This window comes from Sorex fumeus, unplaced genomic scaffold (assembly GCF_029834395.1).
Source record: "Sorex fumeus unplaced genomic scaffold, SorFum_2.1 ptg000008l, whole genome shotgun sequence".
Taxonomy (NCBI): domain Eukaryota; kingdom Metazoa; phylum Chordata; class Mammalia; order Eulipotyphla; family Soricidae; genus Sorex; species Sorex fumeus.
The window spans coordinates 90456850-90474678 of NW_026606065.1; the positions used below are offsets into that span (position 1 = coordinate 90456850).

At 40.8% G+C, this 17829-nt stretch overlaps 1 protein-coding gene across 3 annotated transcripts in view; it reads right to left on the reverse strand.

Moving 5' to 3' along the window:
• NBEA (neurobeachin) overlaps positions 1-17829 on the reverse strand; it is a 663869-nt gene that overhangs the window by 302871 nt on the left and 343169 nt on the right. For all 3 annotated transcript variants that reach the window (XM_056109123.1, XM_056109115.1, XM_056109106.1), the window contains 2 exons: positions 17015-17123; positions 10516-10682 (listed from right to left, as the gene is read on the reverse strand). In XM_056109123.1, the coding sequence (XP_055965098.1) occupies positions 10516-10682; positions 17015-17123 (276 nt within the window). The remainder of the gene's footprint in view (positions 1-10515; positions 10683-17014; positions 17124-17829) is intronic.

Sequence of the window (17829 nt, forward strand, 5' to 3'; positions counted from 1 at the left end):
CTGTGTGTTCCTAGTTTAGTGATTAGGAATCTCTTTTGATGCCCAAGACGAATGGTGCAGGGAATCAAACCTGGGGCTCGATTTCCAGCCCTTTTATCCAAATCCTTGGTATTGAACTACTCTTTAAAGTGATTAAAGAGAGTTTTGAAGGTCATGAATAAGACACGCCAGTGAAGACATCCAAATGAGTGTTTTTAAATATTGGAAGGAAGTGAGTTTATGTACTTCTGTGTATCTGTGACTTATTTGCTAGGTAAAAGAACTGTATGTAAAAGAGAGGTCATAGAGACAGGATTGGAAAAGTGGAGAGTACTGAAATTTATTGTAAAATTACTGTGAAGGCAGAAGTCAATGATGTCTCAGATGATATATTTAAAAAAATCTTAAAAATTAGACCAAGACATAAATATTAGAGACAACTAGAAGGTTTATAAAACAAGAGTCTCTCTGTGCTCTATATATGAGCTAAAGGATTTTTTAATGTTAAAAAAAAGTAATAGAAAAGTTCTAAAAGACTATGGCAGTAAGAGGCACATTAGAAAGCATGAGAGTTTCAGATATCAAGGTCTGAAAACAGTTGTATTTAGAGGATATTTACCATAGAAACTCCAGAGAACAGAGATTCTGGCTAAATGAAGAAACGATGTTCTGTCAAATCATAATACTCACAGAATAATTCTTTCCCACTGCCAAGTTTTAAAAAATGGAATTTTATTTATTTATTTACTTACTTACTTACTTATTTATCAGTGCTTTACTAGCAAGCTACCAAGGGACTGGGTTCCACAATATACTTCCTGCGTTATTTGTGTTTACACTAATTTCCTTCCTATCCTGCTATTAGTCCTTGTTGCCCATTTATCTTATGCCCTTAATCAAATTCAACAGTCTTGACATCACAGTGCCTGACCTCAGCAGCTGGGAGAGCAGGCCATCTTCTGCCAACTTTGGTAAAGAAAAGAAAAAAGAAAAGAAAAGAAAAGAAAGTCACCACCAAAGTAGTAACATCTCAAAGCATAAACCTGTTTCTGAGAAGCCCTCCCTATTTGTTAGCCCTTCACAACAAAAAAATCAAAGGGTATAAGGTCTACCACCTGATTATCACCTTCTCCCCTCTCACCAAGGATGGAAGGAAACCAGAAACCCTGCTGAGAACAACTTCAGCTCAGGGCCTCTGATGGAATGAGCTCCTCACCCTGCTAGGCAGGGAGCCAGGCAGTTAGCACTAAGCATTCTTGTGACCAAGGTACGGCACTCTACCTGCCTTAGGACATGTGCCCACCACCGGACAATATATCTCCTTAATTACTCTAATTAAGAAACCCTAAATATCCTTTTCACTCTCCAGTCGAATCATCCAAAAGGATACGCCAAATAGGGAAAACCATATTCTTTCCATCATCATTCTCATCCTAATATAATAGGCTCCTGGAAACTATTCCTAACAGGAACCCTAAACCTAACTTTAATCATAACCATAGCTCTAACCCAAACCTTACAATAATCTTAGCCGAGTCCTGGACTAAATTAAACAATAAGCCTAAAAGGTAACAATCACCCAATGCTTAAATTTCACATTAAAGGTTGGACTATGCATAAATGGAAGTATTATTCAATACTCCTACTCCAGCAGCCACAAGTCTATTGCAAGAGATAAGCACATTCCCATAGCTATAAAACACTGAGGCATAATTGCAAAATAGCAGTATCAATCATATAGCAGACACATCATTTCAAACATAAATTAGGCCATGTTACTCATGCTTTAAAGCCCTTAACTGCTTTATATGCCTTTAGGATAAAGTCACAAATCTTTAACGTAACACACAAATCATTAAATCATCTAGTTTATATGTTATTTTCCAAACTCACTTTAAGCCAGTATCATCATTGCTGACTAGGTACCAGTTACATCAGCCTCCTTTGTGTTCGTTACATTTCATGTCTGATTCTTTGTGGTATTTTTCTTCTGAACGCGTTGTACTACATCCTTTGCTTAGTCCCACTGCTTATCAACCTTCAGACTTTTTTAGGGGGTTGGGGGTTAAGGCAGGGAAACTACCTAGCTCTGCACTCAGAAATTACCCCTGGCAGGGTTCAGGGCATTATATGGGAAGCCAGGGATCAATCCAAAGCAAGAACCCTACTCACTGCATTCTCTCTCCAGCCACTTATTCCTTCAGATCTTAAAGAGTTTTGTCAAAGTAGACTTGTTTGGTCTCTAATCTAAACTAAATTCTCATATCATTTCTTAAGCACTCCTTCCGATTTTCTATACAAGAATTTATCAAGGATCATATTTATATCTTTTATCAGTCTCTGCTACCAAACTTGCAGAGAGCCTCTGTTTTGTTTACTATTGTGCTAACACTTATAGGAAATCACAGTACCTGTTCATTTACTAAGTTAAATATTAAAGCTATAACTACAAATTGTGGTTAGAGAATGATTAAATGACAAGGGAAATTTTTAAAAGGCTCTTTGGAAGAATAAAGGTGTTAAAACCTACATTAACCTGACTTCCAAATTAGTCAAAAGATACAATAATGAGGATAGACAAGGGCCAGGGATGTATCTCAGTGATAGCCTTCCTAGAAGACAATAGGAAGCCCTGGGTTTGTTTCCCAGAACCATACGGTTCCCCGGGCCCCGAGTTGGAAGTAGCACTGACTGCTGGGTGTGGCCCCCAAATAAAATAAAACAACAAAAGATGATAACAAAGAAACCAGATAAATTCTGGTTTCTAGGCAACTTATAAGTAAAACAAAGCAGGAAAGGGAAAAAAGATGCACTCCTACATGAAATGTGGGAACATCTGGACGTGTGCATGAAAATGATGTATAAAAACCTCAAAATAGATCACAGACATAAATGGTAAACTATGAAAAGATGAGAAATATGAAGCTATGAAAATATTAGAAGACATTATGAGAAAATTTATCGTGAGTTTGGTGATACATTTTAGGTACATTACCAAGGACAGGCACATTGAAAGAATAAAATTAGTAAGTTATACTTCATCAGCATTAAAAAATCCTGTTCTGAAGTAGGGTGGGATGGGAGAAGTGGAGGGTGGGAGGGATGCTGGGACCCGTGGTGGTGGAGGATGGGCGCTGGTGGAGGGATGGGTACCCGATCATTGTATAACTGAAACCCAAGCACAAAAATTTGTAAGTCTACAACTGTACCTCATTGTGTTTCACTAATAAAAAAATCCTGTTCTTTGAAAGATAGTATCAAGAAAATGGAACAACAAACCACAGATCGGAAAAATCTATAAGCTAAAGACTCATCTGTTAAAGCACTGTTAACCAAAATATACAAAGAATAAGTGTAGGACAAAAAGGATCCCATAAATGTTACTAGTGGGAAGGTAAATTGGTTCAGCCCTAAAAGAATCAGTATGAAAAATTCTCAAAATATTAACAACAGATCTACTATATGATAAAGCAATTCCACTTAGATATCTAGCCGAAGAACATGAAAATACCAAATCGTAAATATATACACAAACTTAAATTCACTGCAATACTGTTGACCATAGCCAAGACTGGCAAACTAACCAAATGCCCAATCCCTGATGAGTGGATGAAGAAAATGTGGGATATCTACAATGGGGGGCAGGAGACTGCGCTCTTCTCCTCTGGGAGCTGGTTTTTATAGTCTCAGAGTCTTGGCCGCTGATGGGATTACACGGCGCCAGGGGGCCAGTTGGTGGGTGTGACCCCTGCCTACTGGAAGATGGAGGATCTGGGTGGAGGATGCTCAGCCCAGATCCAAGGAGGCTTGGAGATTTCGGCCCCGGAACCCACGTGGCTTTGTCCCTCTGCCGGTACCTTCAGGTGTGCGGAGAGTGGTCTCAGCATGGTGGTGGCTGGTCCTGGAGGTCTTCGGCTGCCGGGGCCCTGGCCAGGGCGGGGAGGAAAGCTCAACCCGCTCCTCTCCAAGGGGCCCCAGCGAGGAATAGCCAGGCACGGGGGCAGGAGACTCTGAGACTATAAAAACCAGCTCACAGAGGAGAAGAGCGCAGTCTCCTGCCCCCGCGCCTGGCTATTCCTCGCTGGGGCCCCTTGGAGGGGAGCGGTTTGAGCTTTCCTCCCCGCCCTGGCCAGGGCCCCGGCAGCCGAAGACCTCCAGGACCAGCCACCGCCATGCTGAGACCACTCTCCGCACACCTGAAGGTACTGGCAGAGGGACAAAGCCACGTGGGTTCCGGGGACGAGATCTCCAAGCCTACTCGGATTGGAGTCGAGCATCCTCCACCCAGATCCTCCAAATTCCAGTAGGCGGGGGTCACACCCACCAACTGGTCCCCTGGCGCCGTGTAATCCCATCAGCGGCCAAGACTCTGAGACTATAAAAACCAGCTCCTGGAACCGCGCAGCCGCATTTGCGGCCACGCAACATCTTATTATAACATTGCCACGCCGTCAACGGTGTCGCCCGCGTAGCAACCTGCTAAGGTGACCTGGGCCTGGCCCAGGTCCCGCGGGAAAGGGAGGTTCGCGACCTTTGGGTCTATGCCTCCGGCGCCCCCTTTTTCTTATCCTGCTTTGTGTGCTTCTGTGGCACTTTGGTATGTGGCTCTTCTGCATCCCGGATGGAGTTTATAATGGTTGCCTGCCAATTCTACTTATAAGTTAGGTATTTAGAATTAATAGGTAGAAGCTTTGTAGTTATAGTTTGCTTTTAATCATTGTGAAATCTGTAGGAAACTAAGGAGATGTTAGGTTCGACAAAGGTCAGGAGTCATAGTGAAACCAAACAATAACAGGAGCCAGAAAAACCGCCAAATATTGTGGCTGAAACAATTAGATCCTTAGCATACAGTACAGCCCTCAATTTCAAGCAAGGGTGCCTAACATAAAAGAAAACAATAAGTTACCGTATGAGAGAATGAGGGACATTGTGAAACCTCTATCCCCCCATACAAAAACTGATTCAAGCACATACACCCTGGAGTTTATTAACAGAAAAACAAAGTGTTGCAAACCAATATATGGGAAGGTCCGAGACCCTTCCTGGATTGTGATGTGTGGTTAAGACCCTGTCAGATGAAAACAAAAGTTGCTGAAGAAAAACAATGATAAAGAACTCTGTAGAAAGGGGAACCATGGTTAGACATTAAATCCTGTGTAATCACTGTAAAGAATTCATAGGTAAATGTTTTGTCCTAATTTGAAGCAGGAAGTGTATTAAGAAAGTGTTTTTGTCCCTCGATATTTTTTGGAATATGTCACCAATAAGTGACCACGATATGATGTAATGTCCGATTGTATTTTGGCCCTTTGTTCTATGATTTTGCCTTGACTGTATAAAAAAGGAACTCTGTGCTCAGTAAAATCGCAGCAGCACTCAACCTCACTTGTGTTGGTGTCTGTCTGTCATCGCCGAATCTCCTGCTTTCCTGTAAACCTTCTCCCACGTCCCTCAGCCTGGTGGTTCCCGACCAAGCCAGTCTGCGGCATAACATCTCATTCCTACTTTGACAAACTGGCAGGCTACCAAATGTAGCCTGCCCACACGGCAGAGTCTGGCAAACTCCCTGTGGCAGTGGCGTACCCAATATGCCAAATACCAGTAACAATGATGGGTCTCATTCTCCTAAAGAGCCTTGAATATAACCTCAGGGCCAGGATGAAGGAGATGTTACTGGGGCCTCCTCGAGGCAATCGACGATTAACAGGATGATCTGTGATCTGTGATCTACAATGGAAAACCACTCATCAAGATTAAATCTTGGAAGTCTGGACCTACTTGCTTTTCCTGCAGGAACAATACCTCTCTTCCCTGAGGCTACTGCGTCCCCAAAACTCTGGGGATGCCAACATGTCACAGAGACCAAGTGGACCTCAAGTCTAGTACAGAGTGAAGGCTGCCCTGGGGGTTGGGGGGTTCTAGTGTCCAAGCTGTGTGGACATACTTTTTCCAGTCCAAACAATCTCCCTGACCCCCATCCCCCAACACCCTCTCTGTCACCTCCACAGGAAGACTGAGGGAGGCAGGACACTCCCTCTCTAGAATGTACTACCTCTCTGGTCCTCCAAAGCTCCCCCGATCACAAATGGTGAGACTACATTTTCCCTTGGTTGAGACAGATAGAATGGCAAGCGGAAGCTGTCTGGTGTCTTAGGAGTTTGGTTTGGCCATCTAAAAGGATACCCAAGTAGGTAGAAGATGTGAAATGTGTAAAATTAAGGTAAATCCAGAGTAGAGACAATGTATTTAGAGTTACTGAAAAACGTAGTTATTTTTAATGGTACCAAATTAGGAGAAATAATGCCTTAGAGCGAATAAGACAAAAAGAGAGAAGACTTATTAATCAAATACCAAAAGAGATTATGGAGTACAAAAATGACCTTCAATGATAGAGTTCAGCGACCCAATTAGGAAAGTATGTCAAGTGTTTTTCAGTTAATCAGCACTAGAATTCTTTTTCTTGCTTTTTGGAGGTCACAAGCAGTGGTGCTCCTGGTTTATTCCTGGATCTGAGCTCAGGGATCACTCCTGATGGCCTCAGAGGAACCAAATGAGGTTCCAGGGATTGGACCCCAGGCAGCCACATACAAGGTAAGGGCCCTAAATGCTGTACTATCTCCCTGGACACTGCACTGAGTGATCCTGCTCTAGTATTTCAATCCAAAAGATATTCTGACAAGATACAAAGAGCAAAGAAGAGCAGGGGGTGCATCTGACATGGCCACGTGACCATTTTTTGATGGTGAGTTTGGGTTCCTTCAGCTGTATTTCAATTACACACCAAACTCAAAGCCTAACCATGGACAGGCTATTGCGTTAAAGCAATATTCTGAATATTCACCTGAATTATTAGTAATACAAAGCTATATTACTTAACTATGCATAATAAAGCAGACACATCCAATTCATATAACACAGAAATTTATACCACATTTCTATAGCGGAGCTAAATATTCTTCTTTTATTATTAGCTTGAGTTTGGGGCAATTCTGCAGTGCTAATAGCTTATTTCTGGCTTGGGATGATGCCTGGCTGTGCTCAGGGGACCACAGGTGATGCCGGGGACTAAACTGGGCTCAGCTACATACAAGGTCTTAACTCCTCTGCTATCTCTCCAGTCCTTACCTGTTCATATTGCTCTTATTATGCCATTCTATATGATGGATATATTTCTATAAGTTAGATACATTTTAAGTGATGAACTTGGCTAGACTATGTACTCAAATATTGGTAAATACTATTCCCAAAGTTGTTGTGAAGATGATTTGAACATATAGTTAGCTTCACTTTAATAAATCAAATATTTTAATTATTTTGTGCTTTAATTCTCTCACATACAATGTGAATGGGTTGATCTAAGTAACTGAAAGTCTTAAAAGACTGAAAATCCCTAGGAAGGAAGACAGCCGCAAGATTTTAACGGAAGTCTTCCTGAGTTTGAAACCTAAGGGTCAGCTTACACACTCTGTGATCTGCACATAAATGTGAGTTAAGTCTTCACCAATAAAGCAACTGTATCTATGCCTGTATCCTATTTACAAATCCATATTCCACATATCCTACTAGTTGATTCTTTTTTACTCCAGAAAGAAGACAGTCTAAAGAAATACTCCTATTTGTGCAAGTGTGAATTATTTAAGTTTTGCTTAACCGATGTCAGCTTCAGTTTTTTTCTGAGTCATATGTAAATCATTTCTTTATCAATCTTAATGGTTGAGTTAATACATGTAGAAAGTCCTTAGTATTGTGCTTGGAATATAATAAATGTTCAGTAAATGATAGATTTCCTGATTGACTACTTTAAAAGATATTACACTATAATTTTACTTGAAATGCAAAAATAGTTACTTTTTTCCTCATCAATATTTGAAACTCCAGGACAGTTGGATACATACTATCCTGTAATACTTCAGACATTCTTTCCTAACTAACAGAATCACATTTCCCAGATTATTCTTGTAGTATCGGCACAAATTTAATTAACCTTTAACTGACACTAGTAGACTTAATAAAATATGCATTGAGATGCCAGAGTGATAGTTCAGTGGGCAAGACATTTGTCTTGCATGTAGCTAACTCTGGTTCAAACACCAGCTTTGCTTATGGTGTTCTGGGCACTGCCAAGAGTGTCACCTGCGCAGGGGGGGCAGGAAAAGTTTCCAAGCATTGCTAGGTGTGGTTTAATTCCTTCCCACTTCTCCCCCAAATACACTGTGGTTAAATAAATGCAGGTTTTTTTAAAAAATGAAGAGTATAAGCAATATATAGATAGGGTCCTGATTCTTTTAAATAACTTCAAAATACAGGAGTAAAAAAACCAGCCAAAACAGTTTAGGAAGACAGCTGCAATTCAAAAACAACCAATTTGGGCCTTACTTGTACTATAACGTATGTCATTAAAAAAAACTTTCCTAATAAAGACTGATTAGAAATAATACAGAAGAAAAACCTTTAAATAAAATCACGTCTTCATTGTGAAAGATTATTATTTTACTTTTATATAAGAAAAATTAAGAACGATGAGACTCAGCAGTGAAGAAACCCAGCAGGCATTACAGCACCACAGAATCCTCCGGGCCCCAAACTGAGCCGATATCACCGGTGTGACCCAGAGGGAGCGGGTGCAGTCTCCCCGCCTTCTCCAGATGGAATCCCAGCGACCATGAGCTTCTACAAGCATGGCTTCAGTATGTGGGGCCCAGGACTATTTCTCTGAACCCCATGGGGGCACTGAACCTGATATACAAAGTGGGCAATGGGAAACAGATGATCTAGCATCTGCCCCTACAAGGCAGGCTTGAATGGTGGTGGGAACACCCAAGTAAAATATAATGCCCAAAACTATAGAGAGAGTATCGGAACAATTGTCTGCCGTAGAGGCAGGGTAAGGACTGAGATGGAAATGGAGAGGATAATGGGGATACTGGTGGTGGAAAGTTTGTACTGGTGGAGGGATGGGAGATCGATCATTGTATAGCTGAATATCAAACATGAAAGCTTTGTAACTATATCTCACGGTGGCTTGGTTCATGCTTCTGGACTGTGACTTAAGCTACAGCCCCATGCCACCCCGGGTGGGGAAAGTGTGTTGTCCCTTTTGTTTTCTTCCCCTTGGCGGCATGGTGACCGCCATCTTTCAGAGCCTAATGGACTGTGAGGTATGCTCCTGTAGTGATGAGACACGCAGGGCCTCATGGGATGGGGGCTGGAACCAGACCTTCTCCCTGCCCCGAGGAGACCCCGAGTTACCACCCACAAACAGCTCCTCCGACTCCTGAATGGCCATGATCCCAGAGGTACACAAATAAATCTCGGAACCCAGTGGCTTTGGGGAGAATCTCTCAGGACATAATTACTAAAATATCAGAAATCTAATATGCTCTTCATTATCAACAATAGAAAACAAACTATCTAATGATGCCTTCTTGGCAGGTCTGAATGCTGGGGGAAAATTCCAAATAATAATGGTAGGTCTTCTGTTAAAAAATTGGATATAATCAAAGTAGAGAGAGAGTAAAGTGGAAATCATCTGCCCCACTGGCAGGGGGAGGGTGGTATACTGGGGTTCTTGGTGGTGGAAAATGTGCACTGGTAAAGGGATGGGTGTTTAATCACTGTATGACCGAGACTTAAACCTGAAAGCTTTGTAGCTGTTCTCATGGTGATTCAATAAAAAAAGAAGAAGAAAAAAGAATGATGAAAAGTTTGGGCCAGGAAAATAATAAAAAGGATGAATAGAGATGAATTTTTGGGTTCAATCCTGTACATCACTGGGAACATGTCTGGGAGTAGCTGAGAAAGCCCCCCCCCCCCCACACACACACACAAATACAAATATGGGTTTTTCCCTGGGAGCCATCAGCAGGTCTTCCATAGTCCCTGGTGCAGAGGGCCAAACAGAACCTCATCCCTGGGCACTAGCATCCCCTGAATAGTCTTCCAGTTGGCCCAGAATCACTGGTGCCCCTGAGTCCCCCTAAGCACCTTTTGGGAGGCCACCACCAAAAGTAATGATACAAATTTAATAAGAAACAAAAAGCCAAGAGGTTTTGAAAAAGAAATTCACCCATTCTTTTTAACATGCGTGCATGGTATATACAGGAGACAGCAGCTAGAGCTCTTTAGGGAAATACAAAATATATTCTTATGTACCATTATGAAAGCGCTTACCACCACCAGAAGTGATTCTAAAAACTGAGGCATTCTTCTAAGCCATTCTAGAGAAACATTATAAAAGACCTGGAAAAGGTCAAGTCTTCTCAGAAGAGTTTAAATTGTTTTTCAAATCATTTAACACTGGACAGCTATGGGGTGCTTGCCTTGCACATGGCCTGGGTTCGATCTATGGCACCCTATAACCTCTTCCAAATCTCTACCAGGAGAGATCCCTAAAGGCAGAGCCAGGAGGAAGCCATGAGCACAGCTGGCTGTGGTTCCCAAACCAAGAACAAATAAATTTTAAAAACGGATAGTCGCCTTTTCTTCCATTACAGTTTGCTGTGGGTATTTAGTTACTCGAAAGTCCTCACTGCTCACCTATGCGAAACTGCTCCCCAGGCCCCGTGCTTGTTGGTGAGGATATTGAGTATTTTCTGCTTCAGCTGGTTCGCAGTCACATGGTCTCGATGCTTCGCGGCGCTGATGAGGTGGTCACACATCTTCTCCTCCTCTCTGCGGTCAGCAGCATACTGGGCGCACTGTGACTATCAGAAAACATAACGCATGATGGCTGAGAAATGACACACGTCGGAGAGGTGTGAGGAAGCAACAGAACCTTACGCTAAGGGTGAATAGTGAAGTGTAAAATCATAGGTGGTAAAACCTGTGGAAGGCTCAGACAACACACCTTAAAAATATAGCATTTTTACCCTTGAAGCGAAGGAAAGAAAAAAAACAAAGACAAACCCCCAAGAGACTCCCCCATTAAAAAAACAAAAACAACCATTCTTAACACAAAGTGCAAGCCAAAGCGACAGCACAGGATTGAAGGCGCTTGCTTGCTCTCCAGCGGGAGCGACAGAAGAGCGGGCTGGGCATTTGCCTGGCATGCGGCCGACCCAGGTTTGATTCCTCTGTCCCTCTAGGAAAGCCTGGCAAGCTACCGAGAGTATCACACCGCACGGCAGAGCCTGGCAAGCTCCCCGGGGCATATTCGATATGCCAAACACAGTAACAAGTCTCACAATGGAGAGGTTACTGGTGCCCGCTCGAGCAAATCAATGAACAACGGGAGGACAGTGTTACAGTGCTCCACAGGAGGCTGATCTGGGTTTGATCCCTGGCACCGAATATGGTCCCTGAGCACTGAGCTAGGAGTAATCCCTGAGCATCATTGAGTATAGCACAAAAAGTAAAATTAAAAAATCAAAACACAAACATGTGGAACAAAGAATAAATGCATTATGTCTAAAGTTAGACAAATTATATATCTGAGAAATAAGAAAAAGAACACACATAGACCATTTACTTAAAAAGTCCCTATTTTTAATGTGCAGAGGTGATTTTTACCACAGGTTTTCTTCTTTCTAAAGAAGAAATCTTTCCATGAACCTAGAAATGTTTCCATGAGCCCAGAAGAGCAGAAGCCTTCGCTCAGTTCACAACTCCTGCCTATTCTGTAGGTCGACTCTTAATGGGAGTCTGCATATTCTGTTCATAACATATTCTAAATGTTAAATATGGTAGGGAAAGGGCACGTCTACCTGTGCTTGGGTTTACTCCAGTGCTGTGCTCAGGGATCAGACCTGTGGTGCCTGGGGATCCATGTGTTGTATCAGGGATCTAACTGTGGTCTGCTGCACATAAGGCAAGCTGGACTCTCTCCAGCCCTCATGTTTGACTTGTATCTCAGGGTCTGCATTTCTCTCACACCTAGGGGACATCCTACTTCAGTAAACCCCAGATGTAAATGCAGTATGAGCAGTCAAGGTTTTTGGAGCCAGCTGCCAAAGATAGCACTGCGTGACTTCTTAAACTTATTTCAAATGAAAATTTCACCTTATCTTTACTGAAGGTCAGTAACCTGTTTTGACAGAAAACTATAATAAACAAAATTGTGAGCTTTTATTAGTCATTTTTATTTTGAGGGCTCACATCGGGAAGTGCCCAAGGGTTACTCCAGCTGCTTACTTGGAGGTCATTCCTGGAGGTGATGGGCACTGAACCTAGGCTTCCTGCAGGCAAGGCCTGCCTTGAGACCTTCGAGTTAATGCTCACAACCATAAAAGTCTGTGCTTTAAATTAAAAAAAAAAGAAACTTTGCTTTAAAATTCAATTTCTTCTATCAAAAGTGCAGAAATGGTTTAAACTGACACTTTCAAATAGAAAAAAAGTGTGGATTTTATAGAAATATATGACAAATGTAAAATAATTTGGATAATGCTAACTAAAGTAATGACTTAAGTATTGTCTTGGTAAAAATTATGATTTTATTATATTCCAAATATAAGTTACTGTCACTGTCCTCCTGCTGTTCATCGATTTCCTCGAGCGGGCCCAGTAGCGTCTCCATTGTGAGAGTAGTTGTTACTGTGTTTGGCATACCGAATACGACACGGGGAGCTTGTCAGGCTTTGCCGTGCGGGCGAGATACTCTTGGGAGCTTGCCAGGCTCTCCGAGAGGGGCAGAGGAATCGAACCCAGGTCGGTCGGTCGGCCGGCCACGTGCAAGGCAAACGCCCATCCGCTGTGCTATCATTCCAGCCCCCAAATATAAGTATACTTGATATTTTAAATCCAGATAATATATTCAATGAAAAGAGGAATTGTGTATATGAAAATTTTATGTATGTTGATAACATTATTTATGTCTGAGAATTTATGAATGGAAATTTTGTATACAAGGAAATGTAGTAGATTAGGAGCTTTACTTCATGTATGCAAATTCTCTCTTTTTTTATTGTACTATTTTATATTTGTAAGATGAGATATGGGACAAGATTTTCTCTACAGTATTTCCCAACTGCAGAATTTAATGTCTTTAATAGTCTCTTGACAGCTATTATTTTATTCTCATGTTCTCTATCTTCACAGTAGTGACTTAACGGTGAAGTACTCATTTCTGATCAAACATACATTTTTTCTCTTACAGTATTATATGGGAGCTACGAAAAAATTCTCAAAATGTTCAAGTGGAAGACAAGGACTTTGATGAATCTTTTGTAATTTCAAAAGATTGTCCAGTCATTCTCACTGTTATTAGCAAGAGAAGAAATCAATTATTTTGTATCAAAAGATCCAACAGAAATATAAAGATGAAAGTTTCTTGGGCTGAAGAAAGTTCATGAGACTGCAGTGCCAGCTTTGAATGTGGAAGTCCATGGTTTGAGCCCCATTACCATAGGGTCCCTGAGCACTGCCACAAGGTTCCAGCACTATTCTGGGAGTAGCCCCAGGTACTACTGGGTATGGCTTTGCAAACACAAAATCTCCGAGAATATAAATATTGCTTTTAATAGTAACTATGGTATGCTATGTAACAGTATCTGTACAAGGTAAATTGATTCATATTATGTATATTTTGAATTATCAAGTGTGTAGTATGAGCCACTTAACTAGTAGGAAAAGAGGTCTGAAATATTTTAAAAATACGTATAACTATTGTACATCCATCAACGCTACATAAAAATCTATTTCATGGAGGGTATTCGAACATATCCTTTTAAAATAATGATACAGACCATGACTACAAGTCATCCTTTTCAGAAAAATAACCTAACAGCAATCTTGGAAGAATTAATTCTCCAATTTATCTTTTTGTACAGGGAATCGCCAATTAGTACGATGATCGGCTTCCATAATGAGGTCAATATTTCATTCGCTCATTGGAGAGTAAAATCAAATTTTCATTAATCTTCTTTAAGTATCACAATGTTTAACTACAAAAATACTGAACTGTTAAGTACCCATTTCTGATTAAATATGTATTTTTTTCTTTTGTTTATAGTATTATATGGGAGCTAGGAAAAAAATCTCAAAATGTCCAAGTAAAAGACAAGGACTTTGATAAATCTTTTGCAATTTCAAAGTACTATATATTTGTAAAACTAAGCACATAAATGAACTTTAAAGAACAGATGGAACAATTTTCATTAAGATATACATTCATTAAGTAAAAATAAAACTCTAAAAATCAGACTTATATTAGTATTTAATGTGTACACAATCTAAAAGAAAAAGTCTTTTTGTGGCATTCATAGCTTCTCTTCAGCTGTGACCTTGCATCCTCATAAAACAGCTATAGATGGTGAAAATGGGAATTTTACGGAGGGAGGTGAAGAAATTATTTTTCTGTATAAAGCCGAGATGCATATGCAACCAGCACACACACACACACACACACACACACATATACATATATATATATATATATATATATATATATATAACATAGGAGGCAATAACATATCACTGGATGTGAGCTAGAAATACAGTATCTGTGGGTCAGGCACTTGCTTTATATGCTGGGTGACTGGGTTCTATCCTCTGCAATGCATATGGTCCTCTGCATTCTGCTAGGTGTGATCCCTGAGCACAGAGCCAGGAGTAGTCCTGAGAAACACTGGCTGTGACCCCCCAAACAAATGAAAAATAAAAATATCACTGGGAGAGGTACGATTAGGACAGAAATTGTTTTAAAAGAATCAAAAATTGTTTTAAAATTGTTTAGTGAGGCAACAAAGAAAAAAAGGGTGGGGACACTGGCCTTATCTTAATACGCCTCCTTAGAAGTGTGTGAATGCTCATGACTAATATTTACTTTCTTGAAAATCTATTTTAAATATTTTCACATAACGGCAGAGCCTGGCAAGCTCCCCGTGACGTATTCGATATGCCAAACACAGTAACAACAAAGTCTCCAATGGAGACGTTACAGGGCCCGATCAAGGGCCTTTTAACAAATATAGATCCATTTTTACCCACTCAAATATGTTGATCTTCATGGGAAAAATACAGTTTACTTAATATTGTTCCTGCAGAGAATTTTTTTAATATTCCGAATCTTATATACTTGTGGTAAAAGTTAAATATTATTCTTCTAATTTTGGCATATATTATATTTAAACATAATTTCCAATGAACATGGCACCAATGTTTTTTGGGTTATTCTGATTATTGGATGGCGTGGCTAATATAGGGTTATCCACCATAGAATCAATATGCAACTTTATCTTGATGATGAACGGTTGTAGCATTTCTATCAGAAATTTAAAATATCTCTTATACTTTTCAGGATGCTGCTCTCCGTATGACAAGTGTGAGCCATCTCATGTAACAGGAAAATAGAGTGATGGGTATCAAAGCAACAACAGCTGCTTCCCTACCTCCACCTCTATAGCCAGGTCAGAGGTCAAGAGACCGCCGGCACTGACTTCCGCGATTAAGAGACAGGTTCACTGAGATCAAATCCTCATCGGAACTGAATCTGCGAGTGCCCTACTCCAGCCATGCACACTGCTTACGTACTGCACCAGGAGAATAAGCTGGCAGACTGACTTGTAATTTTCATGGCCACTGAGAGCCTGAGACAAATCAAACATCAGGTTACCTAAATGTTTCTAAATTAAGTTTCATTTTGCAAAACGAGTAACCAGAAGTAACCACTACATTAAGAATACTGAAATCAGGGCAATTTTTAAAATGAGAGCAATAAAAATAATGCCAAATAATTATTAACATGCAATAAACATAAAAAAAAAGTTTTTCCAAGAAAAAACCATTAGCATGAAATATATTAGCATTTTAACATTTTTTAAATTGTGTTAAAAGAGCTGTTTTGTTTTTTGGGCCACCGCTGGTGGTGCTTAGGGCTTACTCAAGGATCTGTGCTCAGGGACCACTCGGGGTGGGGCTTGAGGAACCATATGCGCTACCAGGAATGGAACCGGGGTTCACTTCATTTAAGGCAAGCACTCTGCCGACTGTACTATCACCCCAGACCCACATTTTAACATTCTTTAGTGCTGGGGTGTCAGTAGTGGGCCTGAGACTGACTAAATCCCCTGACCCTGAAAGAAAGAGCCGGCCCTGTTGACAGGGGCCCAGGGGCTTGCTTCAGCACTCCACACACATACACACTCTGGTTGAGGATGCGGGATGTAACAGTTGCCATTTGCCTGAGCTAATACACCCAGCCCTGAGAGCAGGAGGTGTAACTCATTAACATCTGCGTTGAGCCTGACAAGGTAAGCAGGATACACATGGTGTGCCCCCTGAAATGTATGCATAAAAAGCCCTGTGCGAGAGATAATAAAGGATTGCTGCTTGACCACCAGCTGGTTTCCCCCTCCACGTGGTTCTTTTTCAGACGTGGCGGGAGTCCACGGGTGCGTGGAGGGCCAGGGGAGAGGCATCTCCCCTTCCCATTCCCTCTCCTATAGGGAGGAAGTCCGGTGACCAGGGGGATGGTACTCCAGTGTGCCGGGGTCGACTGGCCAGGACCCCAACACTTGAGCTGCTTAAGATGTCATCAGGATGGGCTACTACAAGCAAGGCAAGTATCTTGACCCCTGTGCTATCTCTCCAGCCATCCTTACCTCTATCATAACTGAAAAATGAGTACACTAAAAAATACTACTAAAGTGATGAACTGAAAAAGCCATATGCCTTTAAGAGTAAGTTGAAACACTTTTACTATTCCAAGTGGTTACTCACAAGGCTGGAGTACCTCTTTCTATTTTAAGTGAGATGAAAATAAACTAGTGTTTTAAAGGTGCTTACTATTTACTTAGGTTTTATTTTTATTTGTTGAATTTAGTTAGTTTTGCTTTTTGCGTCACACCCAGCATTGCAGAGGGGTTACTCCAGGTGGTGCTCATATGTAATGCTGGGAATGGAACCTGCGTCGGCTGCGTGCAAGGCAAACACCCTACCCACTGTACTATCACTCCAGCACCTCACTTAGGTTTTAAACACAAGAAGTGACAGCCCTTCCATTCAACTCTCCTGTTTAAGAACACATAGTCTGTAAAGTCTCCACAGATGATGGCTGACTAACCATCGACAAGTACATCGAGACCCACTCCCAAGAGCTTACCTCAAACTCTGCATGTTTATGGACATCCTCAGCTCTTTGTCTGTTCAAAATAAACTCAGCTTCATTTGCAACACGGACTATGTGATCCTTCATAGCATGACATAGTAACCTAGGAAGAAAAATATCTTTTGAATTATTGTTTTGGATGATTCATTGCATTTCCACTAATTCATTGCATTTCCACTAATGCAACAGTTGCAGTAAGTAAATATCACTATTTCAAATATTATGTAACAATTTCAGGTAAAATTTTTTTAAAAAGTATAATCTGATTTATAATTAAATGACATTTTAAAGTCTTAAATTTCATAAAATTTTTCTGTTATGCTTTTAAGCCGTGTGTTCCATGAAAGACTCAATTCAATAAAAGATAATACAATAAAAATCAACAAGCTAGAGGAATCACTTTCCAAAGATTAAAACAACCGACATACTATTTAGTAAATAATTTTTATGCAAAAGCTGTATGACTAAATATCAGGGAATTGCTAGTTGTTGGAGTACACGGAGCTTAGGTTTATCAGATTGTACCCATCACAGTGCTCCCGAGTCACTCCCATTACTTTGTCTGTAACCTCTTCTATGCTCTCTTCCCCAACCAATTTGTAAGGTCTCATCCTGCTTAGACACTGAAGCTGTACTGTAAGTTAATATTGCCTTTCTCCTCTCCTTATGTCTTTTGAGCAGTTTACTTTAATGCAATGTCCTTTTGTATGGATACAGGAAGACAATTAATTAATATGCTCGGTAACTTAGGAATTGATTGGCTTTGAATATTATTCACTCCTGGGCATCTGCCTTCTCAACTTAAGCCT